Source organism: Rhamphochromis longiceps, linkage group LG7 (genome assembly GCF_057381845.1).
Source record: "Rhamphochromis longiceps isolate RC_006_pf linkage group LG7, R_longiceps_female_GT1.1, whole genome shotgun sequence".
In the NCBI taxonomy this organism is placed as follows: Eukaryota; Metazoa; Chordata; class Actinopteri; order Cichliformes; family Cichlidae; genus Rhamphochromis; species Rhamphochromis longiceps.
Window position 1 is genome coordinate 42,757,363 of NC_140563.1, and position 27,018 is coordinate 42,784,380.

The following is a 27,018-nucleotide window of genomic DNA, read 5'->3' on the forward strand; positions in this document are numbered from 1 at the left end:
CCTGTTTGTCCATCACCTTTTCAGCTCTGATGATTCAGTAACATCAGGACATCTCCTGGTTTCATCTTCATGTTTCCCTCTCACCAGATAACCAAACCGGTATCACGCAGCTTTTACAGCTGTGGTTCCCGCAAACATCAACTGATACTAGAAATTAATAATAAATAAATTCTAACAACAGCTGATCAAGCTTAAACGTGCTGCTGTTGTTTACCGCGACGTCCGCCGGTTTCCTCTTTCTGGCGCAAAGTGGGTGATAAACAAACAAGAGAGAAAAGCCGATCAGCTGACCATTGATCAGTTTCATGATCATATGAGCTGTTCGCACTAAAGTAAAAAGCACCATCACTTCATGCGGATACCCTTTCAGCACCAGCTGCGGTTGCAAGGCTGGAGCCGAACAAAAGCACCCTGATAACGACTGTGTTTAGTCTGTTCCTTCCCATTCCATGCAAGGCCACCTGGGTTGGCTGGAAGACTGTTTACTTAGCCTAGCAGGGCGAAGGACACTGTCTCAGCTGAACTCTGGACACGCACACACATACATATACACTGATATGCACACACTCATCCCCCCTCCCTTTCCAAACGCCTTCGATGCTTGTTCCCTCCTGGGAACACGGCGGTCTGAGCCCGCACTGGAATGGTAGCGCTGGGCAGGATGGCTGCTGTGTTTGCTTCGGATTACTCCTCACCCCCCACCCGACCCTGTGGCTTGTCACGTGTTCCATAATGTTGTGCTGTGGACATTTATGTGCTTTCTTGTGCAGAGGAGTTTTTCTGTTTCCCGTTCTCATGCTGTCCTCCCAGGAGCCCAGCATGAGTAGAGGTCTCTTTTTTATCTCTTGTACTTTCCCATTGTAGTGTATATTTCAGTGTTTTTTTTCTGTAACGCTACCGATCTCCGACCTGTATCCCCATGTGATGTCTGTGTTGTGTGTGTAAGGTCGGGGGGGGGTCCTATTTTACTGCAGGACAACCTGCACGTGATTGATTGATTGATTGCTTGATTGATTGATGAAGTAGCAACAGGAAAGGGAGGAGAGAGAATGAGAGAAGAAGAGGCAGCTGTGCAGCGTAAAGGTGCAGAATAATATAGAAACTCTCTCATGCTAGCTAGTACGCAGTACGAGTTATTCTAATTGACTGTAAAAAGTCAGCACAACGAAAATACACTACACCTGAACTTGGTTTATACCTGAGCCAGATAGACTGCAGGCCATATCTTCTTACCTGAAGTTCAGTTCACCTGACACTCGGTCCGGCGGCCGTCTCCTCCTCCTGCCTCCCCTTTCTCTCATCCACCTGCTGGCCTCTGTGGAAGCTTCGCCATAGCCACCACCAAACAACTGACTTAAATTTACACATCTGGCCAATCCACCACCTTTCATTGTTTATGCCTTTACAAAAAAAAAATAAAAATCATCGGCCCATAAAAAAGAAAAATCACCATCGATGGCCAGTCCAGCTATGGTCGTGCCATCAGTTAATCATGGCATACGTGACCAGGGTTGCCAAGCCCTGGCGTACACTATCTTCAATATGTAGCTTTTATTCAAACTGTGAAGTGCTTTGTAACTCTGTTTCAAAAAGTGTTACATAAAAAAGTTATTAATTTCATTTACTTATTTATGTTTAACTTTTTACATTTTTTTACTGATATGTACTGAGGTCTCAAAACTTGTCATCAAGCGTAAAGCGCAGGTCGTCATCTTTATGGGGAAAAGAGCTTTTCCAGACCATAGTTTCTGGCCAAAGGAAATATGATAATTACGCTTCACCTTTTCTCCCTGTAGAATATGGTTTCATGAACAAGAGCGCACATTTATCTGCGTAATATAACTACTCAGACAGTACACTGTTTTAGAAACAATAATATTTTGTTATTTTGCAAGATTAGTTCTACCCTGTCTGATGCTTTTTACAGTGTGACAATGACCAAGAACTTCTTAAGAAAAGTTTTATAAGCTTAAGCACAATTTCAAACATGGATAAATTGTAAATGTTGTATATTATCGAAGGGTTGGATGTTTAGTGTTCTCAAAGGGTTTTATATATCATTTGTTCTTTTTATAAAATTCAAATGAAACCCTTCTTTTCAACTGTGTGCATTTCAAACAATTTCTGTTTGAATTGGAGAATGGAGAATGAGAAAACATTAGTACAGCTGCAAAGTAAACTGCGTTCTCCCTGGAGGAGGTTGACTCACCTGAGGGTGAAAATTTGTACTGAAGAAAGAGCAGATAGAGCCAGAAAAGTTGAGACTGTTTCTCGCTGCCGAATGGGTTTGGAGGGTGCCATCACCACAAAGTTATTGTCTAGTTTCAGCTCCAACAGTGGCTGAAACAGTCTGACACTTCCAATGCGCTGCATAGGGGTATGCCCTGCAAAGTACCCTAACGGCCTCGGCTGGTCTGTGAGGACAGAGCTGCCCTTTCTTGAATCCTCTGAAGTGCAGTCTCCGTTATCTGTGGTTTGAACCATATAGTAGAGCTCCACCGGAGTGCCTTGAGCTTCCTCGGAGACCTTCTGCCTACCAGGCCTGACAGTAGGTGGGCTGAACCAGCTGGCCAGGGGCTCCAGCTCGGCAACACATATCCCCAGATCGCCTTTTAGCTTGCATGTTCCACGCACCTCTTGAGTCTCATGAAAGGCAAACATCCTGATACAGGGTAGCTTGTGGATGGTGCTGTAATCATCCCAGTCCCTGCCTGCAATATAGAACAGCACTTGAACTTTCGGCCAGCTAGGGTGAATCCTCTCGCTGATAATGTAAGTGTGCACCTTCCAGTTGAATGTAAAGAGAGGCGATGCCGACACTGATGTTGTTGAGGATGAAGTGAAAGAGGGTGTGCTAAAGGGCCCTGGCGAAGTCTGTAGCAGCTCCAGGGGGACAGGCTGCTGGACAGACAGTGGTCCATAGCTAGCATTGACAAAGGGCATCTGCCGGGCCTGGTGGATGAAAAAGGACTCAGTGCGAGCCTGGAGGCTGGAGTTCCTCATTAAGTCCTGGTTTGCCTCCTGTAAAAAGAACGCTGACTCTGCATTGAGGATCCGGTAGCTGACAGGTAGATATATTGGTGTGGGGCCAAGCCTCTGCAAACCCTCCAGGATCACCTTGGTGTCCACGACTGAAACAAAAACATAAAATGACAATAACCTGTTAGCCTTTATTTCACAGACTGGAAAAAATCTCTACCAGGGATCTAGTAGCTGTGAAAGTAAGCTTCATTTTGCAAATTGTATCAGTAAAATCAAATTGAGGTGTGAAATCTAAAACCTTAATGAGAAAATTTGGATGAAATAATTCAGAAAAGGGAAGCCAACACTTCATATTTTACATAACATTTGCATGCATTGCCTGCAACCTGAGGCAATCATATCTACAGTCAGTTCCAGCAGTGAATGTTAAATGGTGTGTTGGAGACATTTCCATATGATATCACTTTCATGAGCCACTGCTCTTATTTGGAAGAATTTGCTCGACACAATCCAAAACACTTACGTCTTTCTCAGTCACTTGCTTATCAGGCTTGTCCATGTTCCCTCCTGCTTTCAATCCTTTTCATTATGGTGCGCTAACTCAATCTCCCACCCCACCCCCACTCTCCTTTAATTTCTCCGTCCTGTTATTTTAACTTTCATACATTGTCATCTTCTTGTTTCCGGCACTCCTGTATGTTATTCCAACATTTTCATTTTCATATTTCACATATATCAGATATGGAAAGTTGAAGTCTTCCAAACTGAAAATATTTGAATATTTGGTACGTAGATGTGCCATAGATAAAAAACAAAGAGTGAACAACTTTGTGATAATGGATAGTATTGGAGAAACGTTGGAGAACAGCTGGGTTAACCAAAGAAGAAAACAGCTGTTTGCCTTTGTCAGCTTATGTGACATATGGTTTTTGGATGAACCCTACTTTGTATATATCTACAGAATATTTCACATCTTTGGAAAAGCATGGCTCTGTCATATGTTTGTGCTCAGTATGTGCTTGGTTTTGGTGACAAAACCCTTTCGATTTCAAAAGATGCAAAGGCGTTCATCTCTTTCAGTATTACTCTTTATTCTCGTTGTTTGGCTAAACATGCTCTTAAATCGGGCCTCACATGCCCCTAAAACCTATGGCGTTATTTTTGTGCCACTATTCTGAGCTCACCTAAAAAAAAATTGAGCGCATGTAAAAAAAAGTTTGCAGGTGCAAGTGTTGCATTTTGAGGAGAAATTTATTTTGAGCGAAGAAAAGCTGAATTTGAGTGAACAAAATTCATTATTTTACGTGCGCTCAATTTTTTTTTTACTTGCGCTCAGAATAGTGGCACAAAAATAACACCATAAAACCTGCTTCCATCTCTCCCTCTCCTCATTCTGCAGACCTGACCCCCACCCTCTTCTCTTCACCATCAGTGCACTGATGGAGTTGCCCATGAGAGTCCATTGATTTTCTGTCCTGGACCCTGCATGCTGTGGGAGATGTGGCATGGTGGTGATTTGTGACAATCCATGGCCCAAAAAGCAATGACAAGCTTGCCAGACGAACAGCACCAGACAGAAGAGCAACACTTCAGAAACAGTGCAGTAAAGGGTTAAACTAGCTTCCCAAAACCTTACATGAAATGATGAGGGAGGGAGTTTGGGGGTAGGGGGATTATTCTTCCTTGAAGAAATGTTATTGTCATATGCACAGTAAAAATAAACACAGCATTTTACACTGCAAAATGAAATTCTTATTTTAAATAAGCCTTAAAGATAAAGGTAAACCAGGCAAGTGTTGTGAATAAACACAATTTACCTGAATTTGTTCAGCTAATGTACCCCACTGTGAATCGTTCCCTGTTGCTTCTCTCCTCTCGCACCAGCAGCAGTGTATCTTGAGTCTGGAGAAGTGAAAGCTGCAACTACACAGCTCTGTTTTTCCAACTTAGCCGCATACTATGCAGTACTGCAGGTGGACACTGCAGGTGTCACAGGTGTTAACCTCATAAGCAGCACTGTGTCTAACATCTTTCCTGACGGTCACCCAACTCTCACGTGGACTGCTGTATTCATCCATCCTTTTTTTCCCCTACAGTGAAATGTCTATTGTTTGTTTTTAAACAAATCCATAAGTGAATGATTTATAATATTCCCGGTCTTTAACTTCTTTCACATTACACCTGAGCTACAATTTAGCATATACCTTCAGATTACCTATTTAAAACTTATAGTTAAGCAACTGTTTATGCAAGAGCTGCCCCATTAAAAAACTACCAATTTCTAGGCTGTGCAAGCTACTTTAATGAGCTGTAGATAAAATCTAAAGGTAGGCATCCTCTAGCTGCCAAATAAGTGTTAACATTTACACCTTTAAATTGGGCGGCAGGGAAAAATCGAGCTTTCACATTTGTATTTAACCTTGCATAGGTTGTTTCAAATAACACAGCAAAAAAATTATGAGCCTGTTTAAGGGTTATTGATAAACCAGGAGGCCCTCTATCCCCTCATTTCTACCTCTATATCTACTAATCTGTTTCAAAGTCATGCATTATGTTGTGAGAAAAGTTAAAAATGTTTCTACAATATGTCAAGGACTTTCACTGTTATGTATCTGTATAATTTATTTATCTGTTGCCTTTGGCTGTTGGTTAGTTAACTACCAGTTCCATCTAGCCTAACCCCCTGGGAACTTACACCATCGGACTGGGAATCACAACAGTTTGGTCTGTTGTGGCATTATTGAAATGCAGGTCAGGATTTGTACTGAAAAGTCAGTGGCAAAAAAAAAAAAAATCAGCAATCAAGCACACGGCTTCCATTTTATTCTGAAATAATTAAGTATTGTTCTAAATATTGCTTGTGCCACCACCCCAGCTAAATAAAATTGTGTTTGCTGCCTAAATAACAAACACCCACACAGCTGAAGCTAATTACAGGCGTCTTTCTTCTTTATAATCATATGCATTAATAGTAAAATGTCTGCCTCTGATAAATGAAAAAGAATAAGAATAAGAATGAATCATAAATATGAATTAGTTTTCTAAGCAGTCGCTTTCATGTTTGTATTCATGTGGCACACCTTCAAGCTAATCACACCTTAAAATTAGTCACCCTCTGTGTGCCGAGACAGCGTACAGTCAGTGACTGCTGCTGCATAGCTTTTACTCAGAAAACTGTGTTTGCGAGTGACAAAACTGAGACCGTGGTCAAGGGGCGAGCCGGCCCTTAGTCGGTGCTGGATCACGCTTACAGCCGAGTGAAAGGATTTTCCTGTCTATCCTTTTCTCTGGGGGATGTGACACACTGTCCTAGTTTCCACTTACTATGACACAGATGAAACTAAATACAACAGGAAAAAAAATGCTGTAATTTGTAACTTGAGATTTAGAATATGTCCCTTTCTATGACACCAAGAGGACATCGTAAACAGAGAGGCAAAGTCAGTGTGATTTGTAGCCTTGAGTTGCCCTTGGATTTCATGTAAGCAGCACTGTACTTGTAAATCATGTCTGTAGGACTGTTTCTGCAAATGAAAAAGGGAATGATTTGTGTAGATAGCTTAACTCCATGTGCTAAATCCTGGCTGTAAACTCTACAGGAGTAATTTTGGGCACTGCCAATCCCTCAGGATGTGGCCTGAGGAATCTGATCACATATCAAACAAACAGCTGAACCAGACCTCATCATTAGACAGATGTGAAACTTGGGATTTACTGACTTGATGTTATATACATGCAGTATGAGGCAAAAGGCCTATGGCAGCAATGGGAATGGAGATTAAAATGTTTTTTCCCATATCATTTCACACCATGCAGCAAGCAACTTCTAAAATAAACCCCAACATGGTATTGACGCATTCGTGTCCCCAAGACAGACATGTGTGGCTCCAAATCAAACCGTTTCTTATAATCACCTGTTTTTATCCCTGGCGACCTAAGTAGAACTTCACCCAAGAAATATAAGCCCTTCATCTCCCTTCAGCCTCCCTCCTACTCCTCCTCCTCTCATCCTATCTTTATCCTCCACCATGTGTGCATCTTGCAACCACTCCCTGATCAAACATATTAGGCTGGCCAACTTCAGTAAGTCACTAATCAAACAGCATTTTTTTTTAATGAGATTTATAAATGGAGACTGAGGTAAGAGGTAGGAAAACCCGAACAGCAACAAAGATTGGAATGGGGCAGGGCAAGAGGGTGGTGGTGGTGCACTGTTTGTGTTAAGAAAAGTAAAAAATTACAGCAAGAACATTACAGGATGGGCCGCATGCCTTTATTATGATACTCTGATTACAATTTTGTTTTTTGTAAATCTAGCACAACATTGTTCTCACCTCCTTTAGAAGCACCTACAAAGGTTTAATGCCTCCCAACCTGCTGATGCTACTCTCCCAGGCTAATGTTTCACAGAAATGAAAACAATTAGTGGTCACTGACAAAACTGGCATGTAAAATCTAAGGTCTCCAATCATATAACTGTGCCCATGGGAACAGAAAGTCCTGTAGGTGATCTCCTGACGCTGCTCTAATTTATAAACAAACACGTAGATAGCTCATTTCAATAAAGAGCTGCATTCTTAAAGGGACAGTGAAATTAAATGGTCCATGATGATGGGATGAGATGAGGCTGCACTATATCTGCTAAGAAAATATCAATAAGAGACAATTGAAGAAGAATCTGGTACAAAAGTAGAGTCTTCTGGTAAAAAGACTGCTTGTGAAAACTGCAGTCTGTTACACCATATAAAGCTGAAATGAGTGTATAACTGCGGACATGTGACAAACATTATTTAGCATCAGATATAGAACCAGCCCAGTGTTAATGAAGTTACTGTTACCGCGCCAAGCGCACCCCTCTTTAATTTTTTTGCAGCGGTCTGAGGCTGCAGTCATTTATTAAAGTCAATAAAATATATTGTAACATTCACACACTGATCTAACACTTCAAGTCTGCTTCAGTCTCATTAATTGCTGCATTCTGACCAATATTTTAATCTGACAACAGACCTGATACCAGGGAAAAGATGTTTTTTCATTGAGGAGCTTTCTCTGTGTATAAATGTGACTAAATTCCTGGCACACTGCAAACCTCATCTCTGTAAAGAAACCCGGCTGCCTATAAAAAAAGAAGCAACCTTCTATGCATTTCGTAATGGGATTCTCCTCTTCTCTCTGACGCTCGGCTCAGTCCAGTTAAGTTAGGCTCTGTTTTATCAAAATGCTAGTTTTACTGAAGACAAGAAGCATGTAGGATTCATCTTTAAACATGCAGGGTGGAGGAGTCAGTGAAGAGTTACAGGACATGGCCAAAGCTTTCACAGTGCACGGACAGCTCTGAGCCATCAACTCGCACCAATTATATGCTCTTTCTGATAAACTCTACCCTTCTCATTCTAAATAAATGAATTTTCCTATTGGCAGATATCTCAGCTACACTGGGCACATAATACATGATTTTTTTCCAGGCATTACATTCAGGACAACTTGGAGTAAACAGTGGTGCAACCTTTGTAAATCATATTTGTGTGATTCATTTACATACTCTCCTCCCAGAATTTTGCACTCTGAAAAGGAAACTTATAGTAAGTAAGATTACCTGCATCCACGTCTATCAGTTGGAAAACTGCCCCTGCTTTAGTAAATACCTACAGAAGCTTTTTAATGCCAAAAGAGGATTTCACGATGGCACGAACGGTTAGTAAATCCAGTCCTAAATCTGATCTAATTCCCTGTTTAGCTCAAACGGTTCTGCTTTAGTACATGATGGGTTCTAAAATGTCCTAAGACAATGTTATCATCAAAAGACCACAAGAGCCAGTCTTTTTTTCAGCATGTTTATTAATGGCATCAAGCTCAAGTCCTGTTTAAACAACACTTAAAAATTACCAAGGTGTGTGTCTCACCCATGTAGCAGCTATCAACATTAGATTAATACACAGGTGAATGTAAACCCAAATAAAAACCCTATCCCACAAAGCAAAATTGGTATGGCCCACACAATGGCCCACACATGGCCCACATACCGCAAAGAATGATGGCCCTTTGGTGGCCCAGATCTGGTTTGCCAGATGAGGCCCACACATGGGCCAGCACAAGGCCAGTTGCAGACACACTATGTGGTCCTGTGCTGGCCCAGAACAGTTTCAGCTCTGGCCCCAGATGTCAGCCTAATGTGTACCTTAATCAAGCCATGTAATAACAACATGTGCCGGAAGATAATAGTGCAAAAGTAACATGACAAAACTCTATTCAGACAGTGAATGGACTGATTCTTTTATACCGCTCCTCTACTGTCTGGGATTACTGAAAGTGCTCTATCCAACTATTTGGGTCTTCTAACTAAAATAGGAAAATAGGAACATAAACAGTGCCATCATTGCCAGACCTGGCCCACATCTGGTTGACATACACCCTGCCATGACACCAGTCAGTCAGAAGTGCCAGGTTGATGCCAGATCCGGGCCAGACCTGCTTGCTATGTGGGATGTTTGTATAACAACTGCATTAAATCTTTAGGAAGCTCACTAACAGTTTAGCCACTATACCTGAAATGTCTCAGCAAACACTTTCATTAAGTGTCATTCAGACATTTGTGTTGTCACACCACTATGTCAACGTCTACAGACAGACTTTTAAAGTATTTTTTTAAGACACACATGTTTATTTTTCAAGGTACACACAGAATAACTCAAAATTATGAGTTACCGTGGGTGCACTCTCTACAACTCCAACCTCTGCTTTCTTGTAAGTGGCAGGCAACCGGAGCTGTGGCTTTTCAGCATGTGTGTGTGTCTCTCAGGTCCGAGTGCACTACCGAATAAGAAGGGAAGTGGATTAGAACGTTCACAGCAGGCGTGCAAATTGCTCCACCTGGCACTAGTCCCTGAATCACTGTGCCCCACCTTTCCCTCTCCAGCTGGCTAAAACTACACCCCACCACATGTCTTGGGATGAACTGTATTCAGATGAATGATGATCAATTAATTTTTATCTCCAGTGCAATCCTTAAGTCAAGAATGTCTTCTCTTCCACTTGATGAACAAATATTTCCTTTTTTAAACTGCTTATGCTGGGCTTACACTGTGCAATTTTTGACCCATTTTGAGCCGATTTTTGAGTCATGCGACCGTTTTGGCGATCGGCCCGATTTTGGCCTTCATCGTGCGTCGTGCATCGTGTAGTATACGTGGGGTAACGAGAAGCGATTAACACCTCACGACCAGCTCCCGATCATCAATTGCTTGGTCGTGAGGGTGTCACCGCAGTTTCTCACACTGCGCACGCGCAAACACAAATGTCAGTGAAAAAGACGGCGCAGCACGGCAGTGCAGCGTGTGATCTGGACACAAGCGATGGAGGCACAACTTGTAGAACTTTGGAAAGCTCATCCGAGCCTTTTCCATGTGGCCTCACAAAATTATCGCGACCACAACAACTGTGAAAATAGTTGGATTTACAATGCTGCTCAATCACAGCTGCCTGATCATGTTTTTCATTAGCAATTTAGCAAAGTTGATGGTGGTGGTGGTGTGTCTGTGTGAGTGAAAGACAGAGAGGGAGAGCGAGCGACAGAATTTCTGTTATAACCTTCATTTTATGGACGCACAGTGTGAGCACTCAGGTCGCATCAGAGCATCGAGCCGTATAGTGTGAGACCCTGCATCGTGTCCTATGAACTTCTAACCCCTGCGAGTCAATCGTACAGTTTGAGCAGGAGCTGAATCGCGCGACTGAAAAAATCGCACAGTGTCTGCCCAGCATTATTCAACTCGGGGGCTCAGAGGTGCTTAAGCCTGGGAGACTCTTGTAATGTGATTTCAGCCACTCTTAAAGTGAAGCATTTAAATTAACTACTGGTGGTAATTAACTAGTTAGTACTCTACACTATTGTACATTCAGAGTTCCTGAATAACATTTTATTAAGAGACAAAAGCTATTGTTTACACTGGCTAAAATTAGGCCTTGCCTGAGGATAATTGAAGTGTATTAAAATCCTTGCGTCTCAGTAATTGTATTACTTCAAATGTATGAATACTTCATTGAACTATTTACAAGTAATAATGCTGCCTGCATTTTCTGCAGCTGTGGGGCAGGTTTAATATTAATCAGGACGGTATAGGTGATGCCGAGATTTATAATTATGTGATGTTGTCCTGAAGAAGGAGAGGGAGGTCAAGATGATAGCCAGTAAACAGGAGGTCAGAATGAGGTCAGAATGAGGCAGGTAATGAGTGATTTAAAAAGACGGTATTTAAGGTTGCATGTCATCATACCAAAAATACAGAAAAAATATTACTACTACTTGCCCATGTACCCCTACTGATACTGTCTTGTAATATTGTAAAGCTTTTAATGATGTTTTCGCTGCTGCCTGTAAAGACAGCATTATAGCATTATTTTCTTAACCTTGTGGGTTAGCAAATAATCATGAGGGCCAAAGACGCTGGAAATCTGCCATCACTTTGATGAAAGTGATGATCGCTGGACAAGCAACACCATAGCTGGAAAGGCACTGACCTGTGACTGTATATAAAGGATTGTAAAATGGAATAAAGTTCCTGCTGAGCTGCATAGACTTTGTGTTGTCACTGTGTGACAAAGCACCAGCAATGCATTTTTCTAAATAACAGATCAATGGAGTAGTGGCAGTAGTCACAAAAAGACACTAAAACAACACGTGTTCATTTATTGCCATAAACAATAGACAATAGAAAATTCTGACTGTATTATATAAATGCAGAGCTGCAAGTCAACCCCAAAGGCTCAACGGTATATTTTAGCCAGCTTGTTTTAAGGTGTAAGCATTATTGTTAAGAGAGCAGGGAAAATAAATAGCTTCAATTTTTCACTGACAACCTTGTTCAATTACTGAGGCACCTTAAGAGGTCTAGTTGCCTATAAAAGCGTGAAGAGCTCGTCTTGTCTGATGAGTCTGGGGTGCACAAGATGACCTCCTTGGCAACCTGACCAGAAAAGTGACTGAAGATTTCAGAGGGTGTAAACTATAGGAGACACAGGAGCCTCTCCTGAGACTCTGAAGAGACTTGTGATTGCCATTAAGACGCACTTCCAAAATCTACCAGATGTAAGAGGCGATTTTCAGCCGTTACCATGGGTTCCACACATTAACTTTCAGTTCTGAGGATGACAAATAGGAAAGCCCAGGAGAGACAATTCAAACCAAACTGTTTTAAGGTTAGACTGATTTCACAGGATATTTTGCAAACATTTGCCAAGAAACTAGACCATGCAAAGCTCGTCAGCTGTCTTCTTACTTGGAAAAGACTTCAACAGAAAATATCAATCCAAATGCCTATAATGCCATAATATCTTTTCCTTTTATATTAATGGCGGAGATATGAGTCACCCCAGCCTTGACTTTCAAGCTTTCAGACCAAATCCAACCTTATTGTATTATTTTAATATAGTGAAAGGAAAGGTAAGGACTAACAATGCAAAAATGCTCATTTGTTTTTCCATTCTTATTTTTTCAATGAATAGTCTAAGAAAAACAGATGATGCATTTAGACAATTGGGCTACGCCTTTAATGTCGGTCTTCACTGTATAGATTTGTATTGGAAATAACTGCATTTCAACTACTCACTGAGCATTGTTGCAAATAGGGCTGCCACGATTAGTCGACTAGTCACGGTTACGTCGACTATCAAAATCGTCGACGACTAATTTAATAGTCGACGCATCGTTTGAAGCTTTGTAAGATCCCAAAAGACGCAGGAATAAGTAGTAGGATTTAAGAGTGTAATAACGGACTGAAACAGAAGATGGCAGCACTGCATGTACAAGGATGCCAGCTGCCGTTAAACCCCGAAGAAGAAGAAACCGTGTCCCAGAATTCGTAGCGCGGCCCAGCGCAGTTGTCAACAATGGCGGCAGCTAGTTAGTTTTAATAGTACTCTTATTATTCTTTCTGGGTCACAAAATAAACGTTTAACATATTTTCAGGTGAGAATGTAGCTGTGTAAACCTCAAATATCGGCTCAGTTTATCAGGACACCACATATTTTCAAAAGCGCTCCGAAGTTTTTGGAGACGTCTGTTACCCACTAGCTCGATAGCTAGCCGGGGTTCAAGGCTCACTAGAGCCGGTGAGAACACCGGACTCCCGGCAAATCGTTTTCAAACCCACCGCCGTCTTTCGCCACTCAGGTTAAATATATATAAGTCACTTAGATAACTTAAAAATTATATTGTTTGGCTTTTTTCAGTATTTTATTTGTTCCTCAGTAAATTGGTTTGGCTGAGATTAAAGTTATAGTCTTTACACGACTGAATAAATATCAAGTAGACAATTGATTATCAGAAGTGTGAGACACTCGAGAATATACTCCGGTGTCCTGTTATATTTTAGATAGCAAGGAGCAGACGGCTGAGTTTATTAAACTCCACCGAAACAATTTGCAAATTTAATTTAAATTCAATAAACTATCATCTTGTTTTTATTTTTAGTTAGCACATACCTGAAACACTTAAAGCTGTAAGCTAATGATAGTTATATAAGAGCAGATGCATGCTGGTGCAATAAACTGTACGTTTTACGTCGAATTGATGCATGATCTGACTAGTCGACTATCAAAATAATTATACAAAAATGTATAAATAAATGATTTAGGTGTAATTATGTTTAGTGTTAAAAATATATCTTCAAAGTCCACTTTTAAACAAATCTGTCAAACAAACCACAGTCGAGCTTTTCAGAGAACTCTACAAGAAATGCAAAAAGAAAATCTGAGCACCTACTCAAAATTTCTGAGAAACAAAAAACAGTCTTTAAAAAAAAAACCCAAAAACAAATAAAAAACCAACAATATGTTATTTTGATGGTTGCTAATGGTGTTGCTCACTTTTGCATCAGGTGGTGCCCACATTTTTACTTTACTGATTATGGTGTTTTGAAGAAGATGGCACATCTTGTTTTTCCTCTTCTAATACTGACATTTAAAAAGCTTTTGAAATCCCAAATTTTCATAAGTCCACAAGGTAAAACATTAGGACGTGATCTTTACATGGCATTTCCTTTGGTTAAACATTTGCTCTATGTGCACTGTAGAGAAACTGCTTAAGGGACCTCGAAGTCATTATCAATGGACCTACTGTCGGTCAGTATGAGAGGTAACTTTCTTATTCTCAGCCACAGAACAATGAAATCTTAAAAAAAAGGTATTTTCGAGCTCATGGAGGGCTGGATATAAATGTCAGCTGCTCCTCAGATAGAGAAAATGCCACTGGCAAAGTCAAGAAGTTTAAACCTTATCAAAGACAGCTTCTGATAAAGCCTTATGAACACATAAAGGGGAGAAATAGGCTGAATGTGTCCAAAACCACTAAGCAGCACACCACTTAAGTAACACTAAGTTACTGGAGAAAGGTATTTCAGTTGTTATAAACGAGTGTTATGCTATTACAACACCCAACCGCTCAAAAAGCTACATAAATGCATCATCACCCCATAATTTATTTGTTTATTGCTCAAAACAATCACCTAATTTACAAATGCCTATTTTTTTACAGCCACAAAGAAAAAAAGTTTGCCATCTTCCATTCACTGCTGGCTACTAGATATAAAGCTAAGCTCCATAGCAATATAATCCCCTGGTTAGAGAAATGACATGGATGATATGTCAACAAAATCCAAACACACAGGAACACTAATCACTCCAAGTGCCCATCACATGCACTCCGACACTGCAGGAGAAGCAGGGCACAGCAGAAAGCCCTCTCCTAGCTGGAGGTTAATTGGATCACATAAAAGCAAAGCACACCTCATCTTTCATCACTAGGCAACACATTTACGCAGCAATCGATAGGTGGAATCATATTTTCCCCTTTCAGAAAAATGAGGGAAAATGAAGTATTGTGACCCGACTGAGATGGATAGGGCATGGCTTCATACCCTACAGATAGCAGCGATAAGTCTGCGCCCTGTGTTTGTTCGCGACTTGAGTTGTTTTTGCTTCTGACAAATCATATAGACTTTTTAGTTCCAAAATGGCCTTTGGTTATTTATGTCGATAAAATCTGAGTCTGAAAAAAACTGTCTTTCTCAACTCACCTTTCAAACACACAACATACACATGAGATCGAACGTCAACAGATTTAAAGATATTTACTTTTAGAAAGACAGACAGGTAAACTAACAGCAATTCTAAACAAGTCTCCATCATAAAGGAATAAATATTCTTTCAAATATTAAAAATACATATTTAGATTTTCTCTCAAGGCATATTCGCACAGACTAGAGGCCAGTTAGCAACCACCTCGCAACTAGAGAATATGAGTATTACCCAACTGGCTGAGAATGGTTGCTGGAGGTTGCTGGCAGCTTCTGTGAAATCATTTGCTAAGACCCATTCCCAAAACTGATGAGTAACCTCATGATAACCAACGGTTGTTAGGCAAAAATTGTATATGGTCACAAAGAGCTATGCGGTCCTGGCCCAGAATCGTCCTTGCGATTGCTTTGGTTGTAGCCTTCTGTAGTTTGCATGGAAGACACTAACTTGTCCTCAAACACTCATCAACTACTCACTGAGAAGTTGTGAAACTGTTTGGAGAGCGATACAAACTGTAAATGAAAATAATTAACCTTCAAACTAAAGTTTGCGCCATTTGATACTTGTTGGTTTCAGACTTTGTGGTCTTCGTTTCTACTTTGATTTGCATTTTTGTAAAGTTTCCCTGTCACTCTGTGGTAAGTTATCAAGCAACTTTGCAGACAAGTCACTGTCATCCATGCAATCTACAGGCAACTCTGACAACACGCTAACAACCAAAGTAATCACAAGGAGGTTTCTGTGACCAGTTCTCCTAGGATCTAGCACTGGCCAGCCTATTAGGGCACAATTACAGCTGCGATTCACAGCAATAACAATGAGAAAGCAACACAAAATGACTGGAATAGCTGTTATGACACATGAACACCAGCATGAACAGTCCCATGAGTCTTTGGGTTAGTGACCCCCTCCCCTTGAGCCGTTACAATACATTCTTCCATAGCAACTGGAGGTTGCTCACTGGTTGCCCAAATACAAAAATGTAATTCCATATAACATGCTCAAAGCAGTCGTGGAAATGAGGCTGCCATATCTTCAACCACGAATGTGTTGCAACACAACCTGCCTCAATTAGATCCTAAAGGTGACTGCTACAGAGAATGGCATTTAAAACCCATCCTCCTTCTCTGCTTGCGTGAGAATAATGTATTTGAGCATCACAGGAATCCTAACAAAATGGAAACAAAAAAGCTAAAGTTCCTGTTTGAGCATTAGTTATGCCTGACTGGGGAGAAATTTCACTAGCTTCCAAACATCTCTCTGTCTGCTTAAAAAACTTTTTTTTCAGTCATTTTGCAAGGCATCACATCTCCCTGGTGGAAGCACTGAGAAACAGCAATCAACATCCCTTTGCCAGTTGTGCCGAAATAAAAAAAAAAAGAAAAACCTCAAAGCTCTCTGCCTTGAAGACACATTTGGGACATAAATGGGCTTTTTATGACACTTCAATTCTGTCCATTTTCTTTTTGGCCAAGTGTTGTGCATTGTACAGTGTCAGAAAGAGAGGAGGAGAATGGCGGCACTGGGAGTCACAGAGGAGCCGCCGGTTGTTTAGATGAGATGAGCGAGAGACGAGAGCTCTTGAAGGAACGGGAAATGTGCTGAGCAGAGCAGAGCAGCAGTTAGCCTTCTTACGAGGGCACCCACAGGGGTAATCGAAGGCTTCAACTCTAACTATGTGTGCTCTGCTGTTGTCATTTAGGCTCACAGATTGCCTCGGTGCACTTATGAATGTGACCAGCTCTCTCCCTATCTGAAGTAACCACACTTTGAAAGTGAGTCAAATAAAAGCAGTGACAGTGACAGATGATGCGGCATTGTGCCTGGATGGAGGGGGTCCCATGTCATAAATAACAACGAATCTCAGTACTCAGGTATTCATATTCAAGTGAATCCATTTGAGGTATACTGCATATTATACACCGGGGTGCTTTTTTGCAAATATATACAATCAGATGCAGTTAAGTGGGTAAGAATAATGCATTGAGTTGGCAAAAACGAGCAGGGTGAGTAATGTTCTGGCATTTCCAGCAGGGTTATACTGTAAGAAAGTCAATGGGCCTTGGACATCAGGCACTGCAGCGGCTCCCTGATCTCAAATAATGTAAACCACAATATTAATTATGGTTAGGTCAGGGGATGGGCACAAGTTCAACATTTACTTACTTTACTTACACTAGGAGGTGTATGTATATATATATATATATATATATATATATATATATATATATATATATATATATATATATATATATATATACACACAATTTTAACAGCTTTACATTACAGAATAAACCGAAAAAAAAATCTTACTGTGTTTTATTTAACCTTTGGTAGTGTCTATATTGGTACCTAACATTCTGTTTATTTTAGCCTTTTGTGTACAGCACTTTGTGACTGGCTGTCTATGAAAAGCGCTTAATAAACAAACTTCATTTACATATCAGTTAAATGAAGATCAGTTGCAATACATTGTTAAATATGCTTCATGTGCTATGACTTATGATACATTTAAAGGAATAACTGGGGCAGAGATTATCATAAGAACATCCAGGTGACTATTATGAACTAAAGACTGGGATGGGATAGGTGTTTATTGATGTCAGCAATTAAAGTCAAACCACAGCTTCAGTAGTCTTTTGTACTGTGAAACTATTATTAGGCAATAGAAAAAGATAAAATCACTGCAACTCTTATTGTAATGTCTTAAGTACAGAAATAAAGTTATACTTTGTCATCGGTCAGTCATAGTACAGAATAGAGCACGGGTGATATGACCAAAAATATTATACATTTGAAAATTTGCGATAACGATATAACTGACGATATAATTGATGCTAGACAAAATACTTTACAACTCCCCGACTTTATTAGTGCAAAAAAACAAACATCAATGTATTTTCACTTAAACAAGCAGCTGTTTTTTATGTGCATTAACGTTATATAAAAATTTTACAGTGCAAATGCAAATTCCTTGCTGACAGTTTAACCAAGAGGCATTTCCAGTGGAAATTGGCCGACATATCCTCAGCACAACCATGTATAATATCCACAAACTTAAAAAGAGGTTATACAGACACACAGTACAGTAATATTATGTTGAAGCACAGTACGTATCACTCCATGAGGCTCCTGCCTACGGTAGCCGTATTGCTCCGACAATCCATCAAGCGGTGTGGCTTCGTAGCTTAGAAAAGTCGCACTAAAACATTTGACAGATTTTCGAGCGCCGTGTACCACATAAAATCACTTCGAGGTCAGTAAACACAACCAGAATTCATACATAAGGCACACAGGTTTATGAGGGGCACTGTCGATTTTCAGAAAAATCAAAGGATTGATTTTAAGTGTGCCGCATTTTCCAAAAAACACGGTAATAACGACAGCTCGCTAGCATGCTCTACCAAAAATAGTGCTTTGTTGTGTATCTGATGGACGAAAGCTAAACCAGTTCCACACCACTGAAGTTGCAGCATTTTTACAAACCAGTTCTGGTTCATCCGTTTCATTAATCTCACTAATCTCAACACTGCATAAGGTCATTGGTCCCTTGGTTTGATGAGCGAATGACGTGAGAAAACTTTGCAAGATCAATGTCCAGAAAGCACTTTTTTCACTGAAGAGTGCTATTCTGAGAGTAAAGATAAAGCATTGGTGCTTAAATTTAAGAAAACAAAGATGTCTCCTGAACACGGAACAGCTGTCTGTTCCAAGAAATACTCTGACAAGTTTTATTTATACTTTAGAAAGGTAGAATAGTGGAGGATGGCAGTCTGTTATTTTGTCTTCTTCAATACAAGTGTCACTGTTTTCATGTTCTCGCTCAAGCAGAAAGACAACTGCACTTGGCCTTCCATGATACCGGGTTACAGAAATTCAGGTGAAAAGAGCTGAGATATACAACTGTTCTGCTTGAGTGTTTGTGATTAAGTATAAGAAATGTGGGCCGTCAAGTGACTCTAAAAAACTGAATTTCAGGCAAAGATAAAAACAACAATAGAAAAAAAAGCAACATATTTCGTAATATAACTACTGCAGAAGCAATTTTACAGCTCAAGGATCTTTCCTTTTGTAGGGGGGATTTAAACATGACTTGGACAGTTATTAGGAGGTGTTTGCAACAATATCAGATGTGCTCTTTGTGTAACAGTTGGTGTGAAGATTTGTGTAGCTCAAAGTGGAATATCCTACAATTAGACTGTGTACAAAGATGTACAAAGTTCAGTTATATTCAATTCTATTTCATTGCATTTATGTAGCAATAATAAAGATATACATAATGCAAATACACTGTGATATTTTAAACAATAGTATAGAAAGATCTATTCAGGGTTCAGGGAGTCTGATGACTTTCTCAATCGGTTGGGGTGAAGAGAGATAAGACAGATATTAGGGCTGGGCGATATGACCCAAAATTCATATCTCGATATTTTTTAGCTGGATGGCGATATAAGATATATATCTCGATATATATTTTTTTAAAGCCATAAAGTAAGAACAAAAAGAGAGTTCTTAGTCAAAGCTGTGTCCCAGATGTCACACAGGCACTTTTATTAACATAGAGCAGATGTACATAAAATTTACTCAAAAATAAATTATGAGCATTTATTAAATAATAATGCTCCATAAATAAAAGAAAACAATGTTGTTTTTGTGCATAACAAAAAGCTCACAAATGTGCAGTCAAAATGTAAACTAAAAGACGAGCACTATAACAAGGACAGATTTCACAGCTGCTCTGTTCCCAACTTGTACTGCGTGACTGACAACCTGGAGTTTGAAATCCGCTTCGCAACCACGTCTCTTAACAGGTGCCATTTATGGTCCTTATACACAGTACGGTAATATTACGTTGAAGCACAGTACGTATCACTCCGCCAGGCTCAGCCGTAATGCTCCGACAATCCATCAAGCGCTGCAGCTCCGTAGCTTACCAAAGTCGTACTAAAACATTTTTTGACAGATTGCTGAGCGCCGTGTTCCACATAAAATCGGTGCGCGGCCATCAAGCACAACCAGAATTCATACATAAGGCGCGCTGTCAACTTTTGAGAAAATGAAAGGATTTTAGTCCGTGCAGCACCTCTGGGCTGCATGGCGTTAGCGTGGTTAGCTCGTTAGCGTGGTTAGCTAGCTAACACGTTGACGCCGTCCAGCCCCACGCACGGGGCGATGCGCAGTAACTCGTTAACGGATTTGCCGTGTCCATCTTGTCGCTTCCTGCAGGTGAAGCGATGGGGGAGTTGTGTTCAGTGAAGGAGAGGCGAGGCCGAGTAACGTTGCGTAAAGACGAAAGTGGACGAAAGAGAGGCAAACTTGCGGCTCCGCAAGTATAATTATAACGTAACATAGACTATATCGATATAAAGGATATTGTCACATCTTATATCTCGTATAAAAATATATCGATATTTTTTAAAAACTCGATATATCGCCCAGCTCTAACAGATATGGTTATAAGGACGATCTGATTTCCTCGTGTCAGCATTGTTCCCAGTCGCAAAGGAATGACGTCACAAGAAGGTGATTGGTCACTTGCAATGTTGAACCTGGAACAACATTAATTATGATGATGTGGGAACAATGCTGACACGAGGAAATCAGATCGTCCATGGTTATAATGCCTGTGTGTATTTGTGTGTGTGGCAGCATGCATGTGCTGCTTTTTGCTGTTTTTGTGTGTCAGAGTTCATGTTTATATCCCTGTTTATGTGCGCCAGTGAGTGAGTGAGTGCGACTGTCTGACCATGAACGCACTTGGATTACCTTACTGCAGGGGTCGGCTACGTTTCTGATGATGAGTGCCATCTAAAATTTCCTCAGAATTCAATGTGCCATATGACCGCATAGCAATAAATTTAATAACGCTCTATATTAACAGTTACACACTATATAGAACAACTTTATAGAATTATATTTGTTCGTAGATGTTGGCAACTATCAGCGAATAGTTATCAGCTATTTTGAAACAAAAAAAGACACTTTTTATCCATAAGAAGAACAGCAAATGAACTGTACAACGGAAAATGCAAATGCTATTTATAGTCTCCTCACAACAATGATAAGAAAAATAAACTGGGCCAATATGGCATGTTTGTTAATACAGGGATACACAAGTTAATGTGATCTCTGGTCTCCCACTCAGAGACACAGGTCTCCGAGTGTCCAGCATTCAGGCGGCTACCTGAGGACACTCTTCATGTGAGAGAAAATCTGCTCACACAGACATGTAGAGCCAAATACTGTCAATTAGGCCTCTGCAATGTTCTGAAGACATTGCAGAGACATCACGATATCATGACCAGCAGCTTTACAGCTGTGGCTCCAGCAAACATCAGCTGATACTAGAAATTAATATTAAATAAATTCTAACAACAGCTGATCAAGCTTAAACGTGCTGCTGTTGTTTAGCGCGACATCTGCTGGTTTCCTCTTTCTGGCGCAAAGTGGGCGATAAACAAACAAGAGAGAAAAGCCGATCAGCTGATCATTGATCAGTTTCATGATTGAAGTAGCAACAGGAGAGGGAGGGGAGCGAATGAGAGAAGAAGAGGCAGCTGTGCAGAATAACTCCAGCTTTGTGTCTTTTTTCATCCTAGCTGAAGTACAGGACAAACTGTTCCTTTTCAGCTCAATACGAAAAGCATAATATTTTCTCTGGATACGAGACGATTCCATTTTTTTACGGGACGGTTGGCAACTCTACTAACAAACCTTACGAATAAAATAAAGTTCACTATTCACTAGTAACATCATAGCACCCACCCAGCTGTATAGAAACTCCGTCATGCTAGCTAGTACGCAGTACGAGTTATTCTAACTGACTGTAAAAAGTCAGCACAACGAAAATAAACTCCACCTAAACTTGGTTTATATCTGAGCCAGACAAACTGCAGGTCATAACTTCTTACCTGAAGTTCAGTTCACCTGACACTCGGACCGGCGGCCGTCTCGGGTCTCTCCTCCCCCTGCCTTCCCTTTCCCTAATCCACCTGCTGGCCTCTGTGGCAGCTCCGCCATAGCCACCACCAAACAACTGAGTTATTTTTACACATCAGCAATCATCTGGTCAATCCACCACCTTTCGTTGTTTATACCGTTACAAAAAAAAATAAAAAATCATCGGCCCATAAAAACGAAAAATCACCATTGGCCCACCGGGCAGATGCCCGATGGCCAGTCCAGCTTTTGGTCGTGCCATCAGTTAACCCTTCACGTGCCAGCTGTGGCACGCGTGCCCAGGGTTGCCGACCCCTGCCTTACTGTCATATAGCCTCAGGCAAGCAGTGTCAACAGATACTTGGAATTAGAGCCAGTATGTACCCCACTGGTCAAACTCCAGATGATCAGAAGGTAAGCCTCTAAAGGCCTAACTATAATATCTGTCTAGCCCAGATGTATTTTTTTGAGAGTTAAGGAATGTGTGTAGTGCGGTGCCTCTGGCAGAGATACAGTGGACTGTGTTGATCAGTGGCACTGGATGAGAGTTGTGTGCCTCTGACAGCAGTGAGGTGGTAAACAGCGTGGAACAGAGGAGCCTGGTAGCCCATGGCCCCGAGGAAGTCCACTGCACGCTCCAGCAGGAGCCGAGGGAGAGAACAGACAGTCATTTCGCGGCTGCTCAGAAATTCTGAAATGAGATGAACTCAGAGGTCTCTCCCTGCAGCAAGAAATGCTCACGGCATGCATTTCTTTATCCATATCCTCCCCCAAAGTGCCACGGAGAATTTTGAGTCTTTGAGTGAGCTTAGTGGTTAAGGGAATAAGCAGAAAATGGAAATAAAGATGCCAAGAGAAAGGCTGTCTATCATTTTCACTCAATGCTCAGACCTAGTTTTATTTGTCAGCTCCATCCTTCTCTTGCCAGATTTTGTGACTAACAGAAGCTGTGAAAGGTTTAGTCAGATAATTACCTCACAACCGCCTTAGGTTTTTGCTGAGAAAAAGCTTTTTAGAAAGTTTCTTCATTTTTTTATAGCCAGTCGTAAACTAAAAATCTGCGCATCATAAAATGTCTTTACATCACTATGGTTCTCTTTAAACAAAACTGTCCCTCTTTGGTAGCACTCATGGATGAAATACAGAGGCCCAAGGTCACCCGCTCTATGGGCACACAGAATAAATGTAAAATAAATCAAAAGTAAGTGATTGAAAATCTGTTATTTCATCTTCTTCCAGATGGCAAAACTATGAGAAAGTTATATTTTATTTGCCCCCTGCAGTCATTTCACACGCACGAAAAGGAGAACTCTGTGGGTCCTCCATAATAACAGGTTGTGGGAAACTACAGGAGGCATATGTGGCGAGAGAATTTTCAGTTAGAAAAAGTGAAACACTCTTGACTTGAATTTGTTTTGAAAAAGTTGAAAAGTCTTATGGTATAGAGAGGACAACTATAACTTATCATGCTGCACTTTCAATTAAATCTATCCCCCTGCTGAGGATAAAGAGCATGTGCATGAATGAATGAGGGTCTTGTGCTCATCTTATGCTCACATTATCCATTCATCCATCCATTCGCATCCGTCCACCCATTCTTTTCTGCCTATCCAATTAATGGACGCAGGGTGGCTAGAGCCTATCCCAGCTTGCTCACAACACATGCATCTAAAATGTCTCATTACAAGCTTAAAAATATGAAGCTTCAATTCAGAAAAAGGATCAAAGTAACCTCTGACAGCCTTACTGTTTGCATGAGCATTATGTCTGTCCCAAGGACAGAGAGACTACACACAAAGTGTTTCTTCAAAGAATTTAGCCATAAATTTTGCTTTCATTTTTGCATTTTTAAACAATTTATTTATTTGTGTATTGCATTCTTGTGGTATACTTTTCAACAAGGACTTATACTGTACTATTTTTTGATCAGTTGAGGGCTACATTACAAAAGTTTATTATGATATATATTTTTTCTTTCTAGGGCAGTATAGTGCCGCAGTGGCTAGCACAGTCCAAAGATATGACGTTAGCGGTAATAGCTGATTCTAAATTGGCCGCAGGTGTTAATGAGAGTGTGAATTGTCCTATGTTTTCTCTCTGTATTAGCCCTGCAACAGACTGGTGATCTGTCCAGCCTCTTGCCCCATGACAGCTAGGATAGGCTCCTGCAGCCCTGAATTGGATAAATGGAGGAAGATGGATGTATATATATAACAAGATATCAGTTTCTGTGGCACCCCGATTGTCTCAGCTTGACCAACCTTATGCGGCGTGCAGCTCGGATCTCAGCTGACCCTTCTCACCCTGGACACAGTCTGTTTGACCTGCTCCCCTCAGGCAGGAGGCTCCGGTCCATTCGCACCAGAACCTCTCGCCATAAGAACAGTTTCTTCCCCTCTGCTGTCGGACACATGAACAATAACCGTATGACTGTTCCCACCACTAACACATGACCCTACGCTGTGTTCACTGCATCATTCCATGTTTGGCACTGATCACCACCTGCACTCATGTATATATCATGTATATATCTATCCACTTAGCACTTTTAATTCTTATTCTTATTTTTATATTTTTATGACAGTATGTTTGCACTGAAGCACCGCAGCAATTTCCTAATGTTGTAAACCTGCTCAACATTTGGCAATAAAACCCTTTCTGATTCTGATTCTGATTCTGAAAAATTCGCTCCACTGTTGAGCAGGAGTGGGTGTTCCTCAACAGCTAGACATACATGGTTGGTTAAGGTTAGAGGTAGAACGCCCACTTGTGTTATGCAGCAACTCTTTACTCCATTACTCTTTGGACTTTGTTTGGACTGTGTGAGCTTTCAATATAGTTTTTGTTTTGGTTTACTTTTCTCAGTGTTTGTTATCACATTCTATAAATTGCATTACGTTAAACTTCTTTCCTTTCTCTATTTATTTAGTTGCATTCCATCCTGGCTAACTGCTACGCATGTTCTGCATTTGGGTCCTCATTTCTCCCCTCATCATTACAATGATGTTGGGTTTTATAGGGCACTTGGTTGTGTTTTTCTTTCTTTCTGTGACACCAGTTGAGCATTTACAAGTATTGACTGGTGAGTTGATGAGGTGATATTGTTTTATAGACAATATTTGAATCTTAAAGTGGTTATATGTTTGTGTCACTTGTAATAAAACTGACCTTTTTGCTATATGGGGTGAGAAACAAAACACAATAAAACACTGGTCTGAGATTATAAAGTAAGTGTCTTTCTTCTGTGACAAAGTAGGAAAAAGATTTAAAGCTTAATGCAATAACACAAAGTTACATTATATACAGTAAAGTATATATATTGTACTGTATGGTAAAAAGACCCAGTAAAGGTCAGCACAACCATTATAGCAGAAAGCTATAATTTATGTGTGCAAATGTGTACATCTACCACAGATCTATTTTTAGCTTTGCTGTCATACGTTCACTTCATCTTTCTTCTTACATCATCATTCTTTCCATAGCCTTCTCAACTACACGCATGTCCTGACATATACAGTAACATGCAGCCGCACTGACATTTATGCCACAGCCTAGCACTTCCACACTGATTGGTGTCCTTGGAAATCACTCAGAATCGCTCTCATACTTTTTATCATCCAAATGCCATCTAGGTCAAAACCTGCCCTCTCTTTACTTCTTAATGTTAACATTAATCTGTTTATCATAAGGGATAATTGACTGGACACTTTTGTTGATACTGATAAAAAATGGTGCATTAAGAAGATGGGCACACAGCCATAATGGCCTGTGATTAGGCAAGGGCTATAATGACTACACTTATATAGTTCCTCTTTTAATTAACTCTATTAGGGCTTGCACGAGGGCATTTGTTCTTACATGCATTGGTATTCATATCACATGTCCTGAAGTCCAGAAAACCAAGAAGGCTCTCAGAGAAAACCACTCTGTTGGTGAGAGCAGATCAATATCTAAGCTGTCTATTATTATCTCCAACCAAACTGGGAACCTAAAAATGATTTTCACAAGTTAATGACCTTTCCTAAATATCAGCACAAGAGACCTGGCCTGTTTATGTTAGCTTAGATCAATCTGACACAGATTGTGTGGCCCTGAACATGTTCTTTGTAATCATATCAGTCCAGATAAACTAAAAACAATCTTTGACTGTGACTGTGATCAGCACCTCCAAGCATGTGGCAAGCCAAGCAACAGCCGAAATCCACTGTAGAAAAAAAAAAGATGTATTATTTTTTCATGACTTTGCGCGCAGTATCGTTAACTTAAGTTTCACATTGAATGGGTAGTTGTTTTTTAACAGCCCAGCTGAGCAGTTCATGAGCCTCATATTGGGCATCATGCCTTGCAACTTGGCAGTCTGGCATAGCTCCCCAGGCCACCAGCAAGCTCTTGTTGTTTTTTTATATTCTCACTTCAGCAGCAAGAGCCATCAAAGATAAAAGCACAGTTGCTCTTTGTCACACAGAGACAACAGTCATGAAATTTTAAAAGCTAGAAGTACCAATCTAGTAGTGGAGAAAAAAAATGCTCCCTGAGCAGAACTTAAATTCAATGGCACAGATTCAGGCAAATAAAACATATAAGACTATCTATTAGTGGACAGATTGGGGTTGTTACAGTGTCTCTTATGCATTTTCTTTAAATATAATATACAAACAAATTGACTGGGGAAAACATAAAAAATACATAAATAAGCAAAATCCATTAAAATCATCAAATAATATGAAGGTCCAAAACATCCCTGTTTGAAAGTCTTCACAACACTTTTGAAGTTGGGCACCAAGACACGAGTTCTACATCCTTTAAGTCTTGCAAGCTGCAAGCTGTTTTTTCCAGCATATTCGACAAATGCTTGATCAAACTGAAATCTGAGGAATTTGAAGGCCAAGTCAACACCTTTTTCAAACCATTTCTAAACTGCTTTTGCAGCGTGACAGGGTGCACGGCCCTGCTGAAAGGGGACACCACCATCAGATAATATCAATGCCATGAGGAAGTGTCTCGTACATCACTATGACTTTGTCT

The 27,018-nt window shown here is 40.5% G+C and overlaps 1 protein-coding gene across 1 annotated transcript in view; it reads right to left on the reverse strand.

Moving 5' to 3' along the window:
• The window catches only part of LOC146665929 (transmembrane protein 132C-like), a 189,924-nt gene that overhangs the window by 125,384 nt on the left and 37,522 nt on the right, over positions 1–27,018 (reverse strand). Inside the window, exon 3 of the mRNA XM_085413739.1 lies at positions 2,210–3,131. Within this exon, the coding sequence (XP_085269865.1) occupies positions 2,210–3,131 (922 nt within the window). The remainder of the gene's footprint in view (positions 1–2,209; positions 3,132–27,018) is intronic.